At 36.9% G+C, this 16541-nt stretch overlaps 3 protein-coding genes across 6 annotated transcripts; 1 reads left to right on the forward strand and 2 right to left on the reverse strand.

The window, feature by feature from the left end:
* Nucleotides 1-4198: 4198 nt before the first annotated feature.
* On the reverse strand, nucleotides 4199-8589 carry LOC125203916. The gene is made up of 10 exons (XM_048102434.1): nucleotides 8368-8589; nucleotides 7631-7847; nucleotides 6907-7064; nucleotides 6389-6534; nucleotides 6168-6230; nucleotides 5996-6088; nucleotides 5300-5461; nucleotides 5099-5202; nucleotides 4882-5000; nucleotides 4199-4805 (listed from the first exon to the last, which is right to left on the reverse strand). Exons 1-10 carry the CDS (start codon nucleotides 8456-8458, stop codon nucleotides 4555-4557), a joined length of 1404 nt encoding a protein of 467 aa, XP_047958391.1. The 5' UTR covers nucleotides 8459-8589; the 3' UTR covers nucleotides 4199-4554.
* A 1469-nt stretch (nucleotides 8590-10058) lies between these two features.
* Nucleotides 10059-12270, reverse strand: LOC125202840 (anaphase-promoting complex subunit 13). The gene is made up of 4 exons (XM_048101317.1): nucleotides 12139-12270; nucleotides 11354-11441; nucleotides 11171-11224; nucleotides 10059-10450 (listed from the first exon to the last, which is right to left on the reverse strand). The coding sequence occupies exons 2-4, from the start codon at nucleotides 11427-11429 to the stop codon at nucleotides 10389-10391; spliced, it is 192 nt and encodes a 63-aa protein (XP_047957274.1). The 5' UTR covers nucleotides 11430-11441; nucleotides 12139-12270; the 3' UTR covers nucleotides 10059-10388.
* On the forward strand, nucleotides 12132-16398 carry LOC125202839 (heptahelical transmembrane protein 4-like). 4 transcript variants are annotated; one of them, XM_048101313.1, is made up of 5 exons: nucleotides 12132-12260; nucleotides 12609-12718; nucleotides 12841-13094; nucleotides 14735-15047; nucleotides 15559-16398. In XM_048101313.1, the coding sequence occupies exons 3-5, from the start codon at nucleotides 12850-12852 to the stop codon at nucleotides 16210-16212; spliced, it is 1212 nt and encodes a 403-aa protein (XP_047957270.1). In that variant the 5' UTR covers nucleotides 12132-12260; nucleotides 12609-12718; nucleotides 12841-12849; the 3' UTR covers nucleotides 16213-16398. The 4 variants fall into 4 exon arrangements, with proteins under 4 accessions (XP_047957270.1, XP_047957272.1, XP_047957269.1 ...); XM_048101315.1 differs by lacking the exon at nucleotides 12132-12260 and having other exon boundaries at nucleotides 12380-12718; nucleotides 15559-15943; nucleotides 16046-16398; XM_048101312.1 differs by lacking the exon at nucleotides 12132-12260 and having other exon boundaries at nucleotides 12380-12718.
* The last annotated feature ends 143 nt before the right edge of the window (nucleotides 16399-16541 follow it).

Genomic DNA, 16541 nt, shown 5'->3' on the forward strand with positions numbered 1-16541 from the left:
CAATATTCTTGCATCGGAGTTGTTCTTCAAACTTGTCTTGTTCGACCTTGATTCTTTGGAAGTAAGTGTCTTGACTTGGGGAAAGACCCACATCAACCCAGCGAAAGAATCTGCAATCATCTTCCTTCCATATTGGACAATGATAGTACCGTCGACCAGGATTAGCAGCCGTCCTAAATGTCACTAGCTCGGCCTCAAGATCATGATTACAGTTCACAATCTCTGGACAAGGCCAATTCCAATTGAAACTTGACCCATAAGATTGAGAACTAGAAGAAGACATTGCAACAAGATCTGAATTGAAAAATAAAACCCAAAATTCAGCAATTTGCCTAAAAATTAGAACGACACAGCCTAACACACATAAACCCCTAAATTGAAATTCAGCTGCAGGAACACAGAAAAAACATACTACATTTTACCGATACACACAAACCCTAATTTGAACTGAATACAACCAAAATCAGCTGCAGGAACACACAAAAACCATCCGACATTATACCGGTCACATTGGAACTTACCTAATTTGTGATGTACGCTTACCGTGCTATGGATGAATGGATGAATAAGCGAGTAATCGCCGGTAGGTTTACAGCAATTTAAAAAATCGTCGAGAGAGAGAGGCATACCCAAGCTGTATATCGTCGGTAGGGCCGGTATGCAGAGGGAATTATGTTTGTAGTGTCAAAAACGAAATGATTAAGAGTGAAAATTATGAAGCATTGCAGAGTGTAGGTCTGCTGTCAAAAACGAAATGTATATCGTCGGAAATTTGGGAAAAAATTTCAAATATGATGACATTGCAGAGTGTAGGTCTGTTGCAAGGCAGTGGAGTAGGTGTACAGCTTTTTCTTATTTGACTAAAATGCCCCTGAAGGCATTTGGGCAATATAGACCGAAAGTTGGCTGACTTTAAATATCCGAGTTACCCCTTATGTAAAAGGGTAGGGTTATGTGGAGGTATTTTTTTTTTCCCTAGGGGCCTGCAATGTAACTTTTGAAAACGTTAGAGACTTTTTATGTAGTTCACTCAATAGAATAAAGACAAGTGTGGATGCGTTTTATTAACAAAGAGCTGTGTTTTAAACACAGCCCCTGCTGTGCACAGCAGGGGATCCTTCCCACTAATATATGACCCTTTCCTCAAGTACATCCGCTCTGATATTAGACTATATCATGTGATCCTCACTCAACCCAACCCAACCCAACACTAGTCAACTTTTTAATAAAATATTCATTTATCTATCCTCAAATAAACAACACTCACTCAATTCTACCCTCATCAACTTTTTTATTTTCATAAGTGACTCCAACCCAATCCAATTTAATAATAAAGAACAAAAAGAAAATTAGTTTTTTTTTGAAGAGTTTTGCATGCTTAGTGGGATATATATAGAAAAAATGAAGCACAATAAAAAAAGTAGCAAATAATAACGAAATAATAAAACATAATAATTAATCATAAATAAAATGAACTAGTTCACGTGAATTTTCACAAGAGGGGCTCACATGAATGTTTGGAAGAATAATTCACATGAGTTTTGAAATGATATATAAAGACAAGTATAATAATAATTAATTAAATTAAATTAATAAAATGTAATAAAAATATCATAAATTCACAATGTTCAAAATATTCAAAATGTGATTATCTAAAATATTTACATTTCATATTTAGTATACAATTCTAAAACATGTACATTATAAATAAAATAGTGATTAATCAATAATTAATATTCCCCTCCGTCCCCGATTAAGAGTCACACTTTTCCATTTCGGTCTGTCCCCAATTAAGAGTCACACTTCATTTTTACCATAAATAGTAAGTAGATCTCATATTCCAATAACTCATTTCACTCACATTGTATTATAAAACTAATATTAAAAAATGGGTCTCACATTCCACTAACTCATTTCACTCACATTGTATTATAAAACTAATATTGAAAAATGGATCTCACATTCCACTAACTTTTTCAACCAACTTTTTCCTTACATTTCTTAAAACTCGTGTCCGGTCACAGTGTGACTCTTAATCGAGGACGGGGGGAGTAGTAAATAAAAAAAAGAAAAAATAATAATACATTGAGCTAATAGAAAATGGACATGTGTCATTTGCCCTCCACTTTATGTTGGGGGGCTAACAAGACCCTAAATTGGAGGTTGGATTGGGTTATTTAATTTTTGCTTTATTTTTATTTTTTTCTATTGTCTTATTTGTTTGCCCGCCATCTTAAAGTCACCTATGGGGGTGGTCTTATGGGCCATGTAAATTTCCCACCAGACCCGGCCCTGATCGTAGAATTTCACAATGAGGATTACATATGTCTTCTCCTACTCCATCCCCTACTACATACATACAAACATGAGTGATGATGTGTCACTCGTACTTGTGTCGTGTGTGTATAGTAGGAGTTGGAATAGGAGAAGGCATAGATGATCCCATCCGAATTTCAGTAAAATTAAATATACGTGGCTTGTCCAAATTCCAACATGGAAACGATGGGATTTACACAAAATGATGTCATTTTTCATGAGGTAAATGACGTAGCTTAGCTTAGGGCTTCAGCCGTAGGTGAGTTCAATTTTGTTCTTTGCGATTCCATTCTTATTAAATTCAATTTTATTTTGTTCTACAATTTGATTTCATTCTTCGTTGAATATTCATTCACATTCAATCTTCGATAAGGGACTGAACATATGTGAATTGCCAATTAAAGAGATTGAACATATGTGAATTGCCAAATTAACTTCCACTCATCCGAGAATAAGTTGTTTCCATGGCCCAACTGCAGACAAGTTTTTTTTATCCAGGAAGCCCTTACTCACCAGGAAGCACAACCTTATATCCTGATTTAACATTCACCTGTGGCAAGCAGTGGCTAAGATTGTACTAGCATACAAGACCTCATGTAACGGCAATATAATTGGATATATTATTCTACTTTACACAACTACGCACAATTCAGAATATCAGATGTACTAGTACTATTCTTTATCTTTAAGCTATGGCAAGATATTGAACTTTTTTTCCCTTTCTGTTAGAGTGCGCAATTAGGGTGTGTTTGGTTTGTATGTTAGGAGCAGTTAGTGCATGGTAACTAGTGGATTCGGTTGTTTGGTTTCTTAGTTAGGCTAAATGCTTGGTCCGATGAAATGTGGCAGGCCCAAGCTAAAAATGCTGAAATAGGTGGTTTTCTTATCTTTCAAATTTGGTGTGATATGTATATGGATTTTGAACAGTAACTCATATAGAAACACAAAATGACATTATTGTCCTCAATTTTAACTCCACACAGAGCAGCTCATTTTGAATTAATTAACGCTGCTGAATTAGTTTTCTTTCACCTCCACGCAGTTGCTGCTCGAGATCAACCGGTCGACACCCATAATACGGCTGACTGCGCCGATTCGGAGAGTGGTGATGGAAAACGGCGCCGGCCATTTATTTTGTTCGAGGTTTGGTTTAATTTACCCCACTCCGAGATTTCCTCCGCACCATTGTATTTTAGATTTGGGTGTTTAATTGGTATTCAAATCTCGAGTTTTAACAGAATGTTTCCTCAATTTGATTCAAGTTGTCTGGTAATTTCATGTTTAATCTTTGTCAAAGGTTGATGGCAATTCCATGGCCACCAACAAGTTTAAAGATTTTCTTCCAAAAACTTGCAATTAAGTTTCGACATTAGACACCGATTCCACCGAATCCCCAACACCAAGTTTCTGCAAACAAATTAGTTCCATATGATTGCATTAAAATACGAATTAGGGCAGAAGGGCAAATGGTGTTATTTGGTGAAAATTAAGAGGATAAATTCGTCAATTCTAGTTGGTAATGTGTACTCCGTATATACAGCAGTACAGCACCAACAAAAGCTATGTGACAAGCCAAACGGTTGTCTACTAAATGACCACCCCAGAAAAGCTATTCAATTTCAGGCTGAAAACATTTTCTTGAGGAATGCTAAACGCCAAACCAAACGGACCCTTACCACCATACAAAATTTTGTACTAATAGCGTACCATCTCCAAGTTGATATCCTGTCCAGGAAAAGTGACGTGTTAGAATTCTTGCACCTGTGTAACAAAAGACAAATATATTTGCTGAAAGTGAAATCACTCAGACTTTAACATATTCGAAGATAACCTGTTGGTAGAACACTGCAGTGTAAATTTCCATCACGAAAGAAACACATGAGAAAGAGAGAAGCGTCAACTACCACACGCAACTATGCTAGATAATTCTTAATACTGATTCACATTCCTTAAGAATAAGGATCAAACTTTTCTCACCTTAGTAGTTGGTTAGGTTCAGAAAGAAATTATAATGCACTGGACTCCTATCAAAAGCTACACAGCTGAAACATGCCTAATGCTCATCTAGCAATAATCGTCAAAGATATTTAGATTTACATCGGTCACAATCAATTCCCAGTTACTGTTATAGCTACTTATAGCAAATTGGAGAGAGCAGTTGGTCAACTAAACTTGGTTAGTTTAGATTCTTTAGAAGGTTTACAGTGGTGATTCAACAAACAGAGGTGTGAATGAATCTTATAACCACTGAAACCATCTCCTCTGCTTATATGCATCCTCTTTCTTAGGAGCTAGGGTTATCCTATCGGCATGGGAGACAGCCCATCTGTTGAAATCTGGTGAAGCAACCAGCTCTTCCAAGGCTTTGCGTGTGGACTCCTTTGTGAATGCTTCCCATTCATCCTTGGCAAATTTTCTTTGATAAGGAGCATCGTGGAATGAAGAATAGAAAGTCTCCGAATCTTTTATTGGTGACTTACTAGTTTGACCTGAAAGGATAGCTAAATGTTAGCAAGGAATTTAATGACAGACGAAAATTCATTACATTTAAATTGAAGAAGCCACCTTGAATAGGAGTATATGAAGTTCTGATTGGAGGTCTGGAGGCAGAAGAATTGGCAATTGGCGATCCATATGGATAAACAGGTTCTCTCACGTTGCTCTTGGTCGATCTACTTAACTTTCTGCAGGTTATTTCATTATTTATATTGGAATGAATGATAAACTGAAAGGAGAAAAAAAAAAAGCACGATGCACTTAAAGACGCGTGTCATTGACTCACTTGTAAGCACGGCGAACAAGCTTCGGCTGGATGGACCTCAACCCCAAAGAGAATAAAATTCCACCAATCAATGCATCTATTGCCAATAAAGGATCTATAGAGCTCTGAAAAAGAAATCCATGAACATTTTACACGACATAAAAATACTCTTTGAAATTGGGGTTGATCATGATACATTTATAGTATGAAGAATCAGGAAACCTGAAGGATCAAGACAGAGGAAATAATACGAATTGACCAAGTGGCAAATTGAGATACACCATCATCAATAGATCCATCATCCGTGATTACAAGCTTGCGTACAGCCCAAAAACCCAACCAAGATCCAGCAATTAGAAGGAAAATAATCAGAAAAATTAGCAGCTGCAAGACATAAAGAGCATGCATTAGCACAATTGGAACATACCATCAATTCAGAAATTGGAAGTCAACGCAGTTTATGGCAAGAAGTTCAAATACAATACCTAATTAGTGCATAGGCTACACAACAAGTTTGATCTGAGACATCACATAGCAATATCAAGCATCAAGAGCCGCGGGTTATTCTCATCTAAAAACTAGATTACATTTTTCATTTTTTTTGCTAGTAATTTTTATTGATAAATCATAGTACTACAAGATAAACACATCAGTACTCAGTAGCATGTAAGTGTGGTTGTGTTTTTACTCTAAAAATTAATGGTTTGTATTGTCAAACCTTGAAATGGATCTGAAATCAGATTTTTTATGTAATGTAGTGGCATTAAGAATTTAAGAGTGATTTTTATAAAAGCACAATAAAAATGAGACTAGTATTGGTACCATAGAAGGGAATTTGCATCTTTGTGATTTTTATATTCTAATTTTTCCATCGGGGAAAGAGTAACTAAAAGAATTGGATAAAAGAAACTTACATACAGGATAATACATATCTTCTGAAAGTCCAATCTCGACCAATAGTGAACGTAGCAATCTTGGCACATAGCCAAGTAGAAAGGTTCCCGCGCCAACCTGAACCGAATGAACAAATAAAGTTATAATAGCAAATGAAAATAGCCAATTAGATGGGATGGCGTGTAAATTAACATACAAAGGAGGAGTACAAAACTATTGCAAATGAGCCTTTTCGGCCAGTTGGAAGTAGCTTCATCCCCTGTACCAAAGCACAAGACGATTAGTAGACGAATATCCAGGAAATCTTCGCTGCCCTTTCATAAATCACAGGACAGAGGCCTTTTCATTTGTTAATGGTGACCTATAATACTAGTACTCAAATTAGAAAATCTGAAGGAAGAAAACTTATTTACTGACCTGGAAAAGGACCATTAATATCACAAGTAAAGCCCCTGCAGCCATGGCACCACTGTAATAGAAAACTAAGGACTTGCTGAGCATAGAAGCCAAACTCATCAACACTATTCCAGAAATTAGGAATATTATCCTATACAAAAAGAACTCTGCAAAAGGAAATCAACACTGGTGAGTGTTTGCAAAACGAGTTTAATGTGCAAGACGAGTTTATGGAAAAAATCAGAGAATGCTAAAAGTTAGAAGCATTAAAATAAACACCCCCATGGTACTTTTAGAATTTCAGCTATTTATGGCATTATGCAAGCATAACTTGAGTTTGAATTTGAAAGCACTAAATTGCTAAGCACAAGCTAAATCATATTTACAGCTTTCATAAGTTCTTTTGCAAACGCTTGTGCAAGGTACAAACAAAGCTAAGAATCATATTAACCATTAACTAGCAAGCTAAAACAAATTACAGAAAGAAAATAAAATAGGGACGATAATAATATAATACTATGTGACCACGGATGACAAACCTTCATCAAGAGAAACTTGAATATTTTCAGAATAAGAAGCCCCCATCCTTATGTCTATGACTTTGTGATCAAAAGGAGACATTGGTTTAATCCATGACCCATTTGAAAGTCTTTCCCACTGGTCGTGTGGGCACATTCCTATCTCAAGAGTTACATTCCTGCTTCACTAAGCATGTTATTAAGTAGCTAAACCAATAAATATTTCCAAACAAATTTACCTGTGTAATTGTGTGTGCATGTTAGCACATGAAAAAAATAAACAATAAAAAATGTTGTCCATGGAAAATATGTTAGCACCTTACCAAGCAATAGTTTTTAATGGAGAGGAAGATGAAATATGTTCTTATTATCATATCAAAAAAATCAAACCCTTCCTTAAACATACGTTCAAAATCATCCAAATCTAAGATATATTCAACAGGAGATTCAATGCCTTTAATATCTCATGGAAACTATGGTGTGTCAAGATTCAATCAGGAAAAAAAAACCAAAAAATGCTTTCGCAAATGTAGTAGCATGAAAAGCAAATAGATCTATATGTTTCCAAGAAAAGATATGCAGTAGATTCCAGAATTAAGTTTAAGTGTTAACAATACAATAGTAATGTTAATCAACTAAGCTTACTCTGACAGAGTATTGCTAGAATACACAGCAAGAGCCAAAATCACCAAAGCAATTAAGCTTTCCATCACTTGAGCAATATAGTGTCATCAAACCAACTTACCTGTGGAAACAGACATATATATTTGGTGGACGGCCAGTTGAGGTTGCATGCGAAACTTTTACCTTCATTGAATTAGCAAACTTGTTTAAATGTTTGATCCTAGGCAAACCATGAATTAGAACTCTCCCACATTTAATTTTAGCTCCAGGCTTGGAACCTGGAGAATTTTCCACTATCAAGGTGGGAGATAGCTGCAATGTCGCAGGCCCATTAGCAGCTGCAACAAACAATACATAAGCCGTAAGCTAAAATATAGATAATTACTGAACAAGCATAGCTCTATCTCACAGATTAATCTGCAAATATAACTAAATTCACATGAATTAGGCAAGCAATTATGTATCATCATTGAATTTCTGAAGGCTCTTTAGTCTGTTAACAACAGTGGCAAGAATAATGTGCGGTATATGGTCCTTGAAGGAATCTTGTTCGGATTGTAAGGGGCGAAAAATCAAAAGAATTTGAAATTAGCAAAAGTCATTCCCGCTCAAACGTATTTATAAAACTATTTACAGAAATAAAATCGAAATCCAACCACGATAATCAAACCCGGGAAAGCAAATTAGAAGAATCCAAAATTCCATAACAGTAACTGCTCGAGAGTGAGTGTAAAGGATTGATTTCAGGCATAATAAACCCTAACCACTGGCACTCAAAGCTACGAGCTTTTGGTTTTGTTCTGTCAGATAATGAATAACCCTGAATATATAGTTACCCTAATTATGAAGAGTGTTTACCTGAGGAGAGTTCAGAATCAGCTCCCGCGGAGAGAAACGCCAAATGCGAGAGTGTAATAAAGCATAGAAACAGTGTTGTTGGAGTAGGCATGGCTCAACGAAAGCAGAAATGCAGAAGAATTGGGCGGTTTTGTTTGAGAAAATCAAATTTGTAGCAAAGAAATGTTGTGTTTCAAACTTTGAATTATTCCGTTGTACAAAGTGGTCCCCACCATCTTTTTTATCTAGCACAAGATTGGCCCAGACAGTGTATCTTAGATGCTAAGGGTCTGATTGACTTGAGTAAGAAGAAGAAGAAGATAGATAACGAGGGGTACATTATTTTTGTTGTCAAGATAGAAATGATTCAAATGACTGAGGTATTTTTTTTAGACAATGTATGATTATCTTATATATCAAATTATTAAGTATCGTCCCATTGAAAGATGACTCACCTTCCTTTTTGGTTTATCCCAATTAAGATGATCCATTACTTAAAATGGAAACACCTTTATCTCTACTTTATTTTCTCTCTCCTACTTTACTCTCTCCTCTTACCATACAAAATATAACTGCATAAAATTTCGTGCCGCCCAAGGAAGGGGTCATCTTCCTTGGGACGGAGGGAGTAGTAATTACTCCCTCCGTCCCACATTTATAGTCACATTTAGTTATGACACGGGTTTTAAGGAATTGGTGGAGTGTGTAATTAATGAAGTGAGAGGTGGAGTGTGTAAGGGTGTCCACTATACATGGCCGGGCCAAGCCACAAAGTGTGGCCGGGCCACCAATGCCCATGTTTCCCACTATAGTGGACATGGCCAAGCCACCAAAAATTTTATTTTTTCCATTTTGTTTATATTTTAATTAAAAACGGGTATATTTATAGAATTTGTGTAGGAAAGAGGTAAAAAAATGTGTATACTTATAGAATTTTAAAAAAAAATCAAAAAATATGGAGAGCCGCGGCTCGTGGCCAATACAATAGGAGGGCCACGGCTCCCGCCCAAGAGCCGCGGCCGGGCCACGATCGTGGCGCGCCCACGTCCACCCCCCCCGCCGCGGCTGCCCACCCCAGTCACTATAGGGAGCCGCGGCTCGCGGCTCTCCCGTGGCCCGGCCGCGGCTCCCCTATAGTGGACACTCTAATAAATGAAATGAGATGATGAAGTGAGATTATAGAGTGTGTAATAAATGAAGTGAGATGATGGAGTGTGTAATAAATGAAGTAAGTTGGTTGAAGGTGAGTCCCTTTTTTACTTTTTGCTTTTTTATTTTAGTTTTGATTTATTTTAATGTAGATAATGACATTTGAGTGTAATTTTAGTGAATAATGAAGTAAAATTTTACGTACAAATATGGAAAGTTTTAAATGTGACTATAAATGTGGAACGAACTTTTATAGCAAAATGTGATTATAAATCCAGGAGAGAGGGAGTAGTTATTTATTGATGAAGCTATATTAATGATTAAATTAGTAATATGAATATTAATTAAAGTAATATACCAATTGATTATATATATATTACCCGTTTAGGATGTAATGAGGAGAACATCAATATATCATAAATCATCCCAAATTTATGGCAGTGACTAAGACTAAGAAATATTGAGTAATTTAAGTAAAACACTACGAAATTGAGATGTTATTACTTAATTAATAGTAATTATTAAAATATTAATTAATTAAAGCAAAGTTGAGATGGTGGAAGTAGCCGATTTTCCAGCAAAGAACAACTAGAAAGACGACGGAATAGGGATAAAACCATCGAGAACGATGATATCCTCCGTCCAATGACATCAAGAAACCAGTATTCACGACGATTACACATTGGTACATTTGCACGGTGTTGCACGAGGGGGGGGGGAGTCGATTGATGTGTTAAAGGATATGACAAAGTTACACGAAGAAAACAGCGCATGCCGCATGGAAATGAATAGACATATACAAAACCTCTTTGATTACAATATTATCTGAAAACGCAGCAGAAATAGCTGATATGAAATGCTGCAAAATGGCAGTGTTGAGCATCTTGGAGGTCTCATTGGTTACCCAGTGCAAGATCATGCCAAGCATCAGCCTCAACTGGTTGGTTTTCCTGGTCTGAAAACACAAACATATTCATCATATCAAACTCCTCAGAAAATGATTGTCAATACCCAGCAACATGAGAGGTCAAGGAGCATAAACACCATCGCACTAGCATATACAGTAACACTCCTATCAGTAATAAATACAGTTTTGAGACTGGTATATATGAACTCCTATCCAGAAGCCTCATGTCAGTCAGACTTTGTTCAGAAGAGAACATCGAGTTGAGAGTCAACTGCGGGCTAAGCATCATGTTTGATAATTTGTTGACATTTATATCTAAATTGTTTAATCCGAAGAAGAATATACCTAAAAATAATTCCAGCATGCGGCTTGTCCTCAGAACAGTTTGACTACTTTAACAAACCATGCAAACCCCTAGATTGGGACGAAATTGGACCTTATAAACTAAGGGGTCTAGGGACTAAGTGCATGCAATATTATTTGGTCAGCCTTTGCCCTCATGATCTAAATGGAAATGTGTTACTGAACATCCTTAGTGTTCATAACCAACTTCAATCTAATTTTATACCCAATTTGATCCATAATCCCTACTATAAGCCTATAATACTGTCACTGAAACTCTATGGGGAAGATAAAAGGCAATTACTTTAAATAGCTTTACATCATTTGACACAGTACCACCAACTAAATTCTTAACAAACGAGTAGTTACTTTCCATCATCCAAACAAAGCATGTAGTAGAAAAAGGAAATTCGAAAGAGGACATACTTGAATCTTCGGCGTCATCAGTCCTAGAATCAATTAGAGGCGGTAATGGAAGATCTGAGAGAAACAAATTAACACTACATCAAAACTCTAACAATGAAAGACAAGTGTTAACATACTCAGGGGAAATGCGCTCCTCAAATGACACAACAATGAAACAGCCAAAAAAGAAACAAAATGACGTACCATCATCAGGAAGAGTATCTCTCATCCATTCTTCATCCACAATGTCTATGAGGATGCCCAAGCTTAAATCCGCCATTTTTGCGATTCCCTTCATATTCAATTAAGTTTCCAAAATTCAAGGCCTCAAGGTTAGATAAGACATCAAAATGTAAAAATGAAGACAACCAAAAACTTCTTGATTAATAGGCCCAAATGGAAACTGCAGAGAATAATACCTACAATTGATCTATATATCTGTACAGGTGAACACTGGGGATTTGGAAAACAAGTAGTAGTATAAAAAATATGGGCTGAGGCCTAACCGAAGCGAGCCGAAAACAACCAGTCTAGAGCTCAACTGCTCGAGTCGTCAAAGAATTCGTGGATCAAACTCAATCCAACACAAATGTAAAGTTCGGATTCAGTTTGAGCTCTATTTGTGTTGTGAAATTTGTAGGAACAAGTGATTAAAAGAGGGGCGGTGATCTACCAAATTAAACCAGATAAATCTTTCCTTTCATTTCTCTTTATTGCAGGTTTCTACCCAATTACCAAACATGTAGTTATAACAGAGCTGGATTTCCAAACTTCAATCCTACTAAAAATAATTCTCCTACTTTCAATTTTTTCTTCTTCATTATAAGTTTTCCGCAGCAACGATCCATTTTCAATGATTCTGAGTTAAAATATTACTTACTGTTTACCAAAAGATCTCTTTAGAGCATGAGATGAAGATTATCCTATAATCTCCTAAAACATGTGGATTCTACTTCAAAAAGGAAATTACTCATATGGATTCTACTAACCTTAGCGGATGATAGGAGGAGTTTCCGGAAGCGGGTGGCGAGCGGTGGCGGGTCGAGAGCTGCGAAAGATTGAACAGAGAGGGTTTTTGGCTAACAATTTGGGGATTTCAAATTACAGCAGGGTAATTTTAGAATTTAATCTTAATAATGTATTACTCCTACTAAATGTAAATTTGGAGTTTTAATTAATTTAATAATCATTGTAAAGTAAGATTATGGAAAAATAAAAATAAATGTGGAGATTTATGATTTTAAAAATTGAAGGGAAAATTTTAAGATGTTGGGAATTGGGCGATGATTGTCGTGTCGTGTAGCTTGAATGTTCAATTTGAAAAGAATATCTTAGAAATGGTGCGAAATTCGAAAAGCAGGAAGGGCCACTCAGAATCATTTGAGCATCTCCGCATTTTTTTGAAGATCCATTCACCACCTATTTATTTTCTTCTCCAAATGAATTTGCTCATTTGCAGATTTCTGTGGCATCATTAATCTGTGTTAGCTTTCCACATTCGATCGCACAGTCGAATTCTCGACTTCTCTCTTTGCAGCGGCGTGCTCCTTCATTCCCCTTGCAATTAAGGTAGTTTTTCCTATCCTTATTGTTACGCAACAAAAATGCTAACTTTTCTTTTCGTGGTTGAATTGATGTCTCTTGATGAATTGCGTGTATTTATTGATTTTTGATGCTTATTTCGTGTTTAGGGGCAGAGAATGGGCAAGAATGAAGCGAATCGCAGTGCGGTGAAATCGTGCGATGCATCTGATGATAATTCAGGGGAAGGGAAAGGAAAGAAATTGTGGAAGAAGGTGAAATACCAGCTGGTGGAGTACCATGCGCTGCCTGGATATTTGAAGGATAATGAGTATATCCTTGCTCATTACAGAGCTGAATGGCCTTTGAAGCAGGCCTTGCTCAGCATTTTCTCCATTCACAATGAGACCCTCAACGTCTGGACGTAAGACTTTTATTCCACCCATGCTTTTTAATTTGTTTTTGTTACTATCGGTGTAGTTTCGATGGCTTTGGTTTGTAGCACGGTGATTAATGGATGCAATTTTTACATGACGCTCGTGATAATTGTCTTGAGAAATGTTATATTCTTCGCAAAGGGATGCATTTCATTTGAAATACTCCCTCCGTCCCGGAGTATTAGACTCGCTTCTTTTGGGCACATGATTTAAGGAATTGATATTTAAATAGTTAAAGTGGAGAGAGTAAAGTATGAGAGAGGGAAAAAGTAGGGGAGAGAAGAGAGAAAAAAGTAGGTGGAGAATAAAATAAGATAGATGCTTTTTGCTAAAAAATGAAATGAGTCTAATATATTGGGACATCCCAAAAAGGAAAGTTGGTCTAATACCTTGGAACGGAGGGAGTACTATATTTACTATAAAGAGAAAGGACTTGTGAACAAACTAATTGGAGCAAGCTGAACATGTCAAGGTGTCTGTGTCTAGCATTGCCATGATAGAAAATTCCGAAAATGGTAGTAGATGCGAGGAGGATCACGTGGTATTCCTGAGAATATGGATGTAACTAATCTAGTGCCATATGATATTGGTTCATTGATCATGGAGTTCTGCGTAGCTATTAGGTCCAGAGCTTGAGTTCAGGAGTAAAAACACAACGTTCAGGTTTATTATATGGAGACCTAAGGCAGGGATTAGTGTTTAGTTTAGTTCTCATTTATCGTATTCTGGTTTATCTGTTTGTTTCCGTACGTGCTCCTAGTTGTATCGACCAAACTATTCAATAAGTTGTTTACCTTAATGGAGTCAATTATTTTTTATATCATGTAACCTCATGTTTCTCCTTCCCCGAAAAATAGTTAGTGAGAGAGAAGCTGTAAAGCAATGGCCCCTGTGTTCCATAAATAGCAACTTCAAGTTTTCCCTCATTATTTAAGAGGACTAATTGTCACTATATCTAGTTTACCAGTGCAAGAGCTGTGGACAGATCTTTATTTGCTCTCTTTCTGGGCTCTTGGTACAACGCAAGACATTACTTTACTATTTTCAAACAAGGAACCAAGTTCCTCATAGCACAACCATCTAGCTAGTACCTTGAGAGCTAAGAAATTAGCTTTATGGTTTACTGCATTAAAAAATATTTCTACTTGGTTCTGCATCATATTGCACTCATAAGTAGTACTAGTAATTCAGTTTTCATCTGACTCAATGCTTCAATCTGTTTCCAGTACTAACAAATGACTGAGGTAGACATCATACATAATAGAATTGTTTTAATTGTTAAAGGAGTTGATGTATTAAGCTTAGCCTGCTGAAAGGTAGCCTTTACTGTGCATCTACCATCTTTCTACATTGATTTTGTTGGTTAGTAGGACTAGTTTTAATTTTTAAGGCATGTCTTCATATTCAATGCTGGTTTAGAATAAAGAACATGATATCATTTTGTAAAAGATGTTGGCGGCGTTGGAAAGACATCATTTTAATTATTTTCTGGATATCTCATTTGTTTTTTGCTATCATTACTTTGGACTTATGCTACAGTGGTGTTGATGCCTTTTTAACTTCCTTAGTATGATTACATTTTTTGGAATATTCCACATCATTCATTCAATCTCTGTTCTCTGTGCAGGCATTTGCTTGGCTTCTTCCTTTTCCTCTCTCTAACCATTTACACTGCTATGAAGGTTCCAAATGTCGTGGACCTGAATTTGCCGAGTGCGCTCAGAAATGCTGATTTTCAGAAATTGCATGCAGATCTCATTACTTGCCTCCCATCCTTGCCACATATGCCCGCTCTTCACAAACTTCGAGAGGAGTTGAAAACTTCATTGCCTTCAATGAACTTGTCACCATACTTATCCAACTGGCACATTATGGAACTCCTCTCTAACTGTTTACCTGAGAATCTGAATTACAGCAACCACACTGATACTTGTGTTCTGGTACTCTACTTCCCCTTTATGGTGGTGTTCTTAGTTGCTTATTATTCTCCTTATGGTTTCATCATGATCTACAAAATGTGAAAGTTGTCGTGAGATGCTCAGATGCATCCATTTATTTGGTGGTTACTTTTCTTAAGCCTTACAAATTTATCATTTTACTTGGCCTCTGATATCATGTTATATGACTACGTCATCTAAAATTTTAAGTTTGATACAAGTTAGAATGAGCATTCTGAGTTTCTTGACTCCACAATTCACATACTAGTCTTGGCCTCGCCAATATGATTTTTGATGAGATACTATTTCTGCAAATCTCGCTGAATCTTATAACATATTGGTGCAGTCAGGTGATATATTCCATGTGTAATCTTGCATATTACTAGCATCTTTTTTTGTGACATTTGCACTCTGTCACGTATAATTTGTATCAGTAGTTCTAATTTCATGTCCTGATATAATGGGAAACATATGTAGAACGTTTGGGTTGATTGGATGATTTGCTTATTTTCAGCATAATATGAAAGAGGATGTGGCGAACATAATAGCTCCATTGTTGGTGAGGCCAATCACGCGTTGGCCGTTCTTTGCTTTCTTGGGTGGGGCTATGTTCTGCTTGCTAGCCAGCAGCACATGCCATTTGCTCTCCTGTCACTCTGAACGCCTAGCATACTTCATGCTTCGGCTAGACTATGCAGGGATCGCTGCCCTCATCTCGACATCCTTCTACCCGCCCGTCTACTACTCCTTCATGTGCTATCCTTTCTTCTGCAATCTCTACATGGGGTTCATTACTTTACTAGGAATTGGGACAGTCCTGGCATCCCTTCTCCCAGTGTTCCAAACACCTGAATACCGCACCTTCCGAGCATCCCTTTTCTTCGCGATGGGTTTCTCCGGTGCAGCCCCCATCTTACACAAGTTAATCCTGTTCTGGCACCAGCCAGAGGCACTCCACACAACTGGATACGAAGTTTTGATGGGGCTATTTTATGGCGTAGGAGCACTGGTGTATGCAATGAGAATCCCGGAGAGATGGATGCCGGGGAAGTTTGACCTTGCCGGGCACAGTCACCAGCTCTTCCATGTTCTAGTCGTAGCCGGGGCTTATACGCATTATCGTGCCGGACTTGTGTATCTTAGGTGGAGAGACCTGCAAGGATGCTGAGAATTGTTAAGAGTAAGTTTAGGTGGTAAATATTTCTATTCAGTGGTAGCTTATATTGCCATCTTTGTGATGTTGTGCACAAAATAATTGGACTTAAAGGCTTCAACAAGAAACTACTAGTAGTATTACTACTGCACTGTAGTATTAAATCCCATTTCGTGTTAATGTTTTTTAAGTGACGTGCAATACTCAAAAAACGATCTAAGATTTTTTGTGCACATATATAAAACTATACACATAAAATAAGCTGGGTAAGGTCGACGTTTAATTTGTCCCACCAAACTAAATGGGTTGTGGCAACTTGCATTTAACTTATTTTCTTCTGATAT

Source organism: Salvia hispanica, chromosome 1 (genome assembly GCF_023119035.1).
Source record: "Salvia hispanica cultivar TCC Black 2014 chromosome 1, UniMelb_Shisp_WGS_1.0, whole genome shotgun sequence".
In the NCBI taxonomy this organism is placed as follows: Eukaryota; Viridiplantae; Streptophyta; class Magnoliopsida; order Lamiales; family Lamiaceae; genus Salvia; species Salvia hispanica.

Excerpts from the sequence above, each read along its gene's own strand:
- LOC125203916 (XM_048102434.1), bottom strand. The coding sequence starts at position 8,458 with ATGCCTACTCCAACAACACTGTTTCTATGCTTTATTACACTCTCGCAT. Across the intron at positions 5,203-5,299 it reads CCTCTGTCTTGATCCTTCAG|AGCTCTATAGATCCTTTATT; the intron begins GTTTCCTGATTC and ends TTTCTTTTTCAG. Across the intron at positions 4,806-4,881 it reads TTCATATACTCCTATTCAAG|GTCAAACTAGTAAGTCACCA; the intron begins GTGGCTTCTTCA and ends CTATCCTTTCAG.
- LOC125202840 (XM_048101317.1), bottom strand. The coding sequence starts at position 11,429 with ATGGCGGATTTAAGCTTGGGCATCCTCATAGACATTGTGGATGAAGAA. Across the intron at positions 11,225-11,353 it reads AGATACTCTTCCTGATGATG|ATCTTCCATTACCGCCTCTA; the intron begins GTACGTCATTTT and ends TGTTTCTCTCAG. Across the intron at positions 10,451-11,170 it reads TGATGACGCCGAAGATTCAA|ACCAGGAAAACCAACCAGTT; the intron begins GTATGTCCTCTT and ends TTGTGTTTTCAG.
- LOC125202839 (XM_048101313.1), top strand. The coding sequence starts at position 12,850 with ATGGGCAAGAATGAAGCGAATCGCAGTGCGGTGAAATCGTGCGATGCA. Across the intron at positions 13,095-14,734 it reads GAGACCCTCAACGTCTGGAC|GCATTTGCTTGGCTTCTTCC; the intron begins GTAAGACTTTTA and ends TTCTCTGTGCAG. Across the intron at positions 15,048-15,558 it reads ACACTGATACTTGTGTTCTG|CATAATATGAAAGAGGATGT; the intron begins GTACTCTACTTC and ends GCTTATTTTCAG.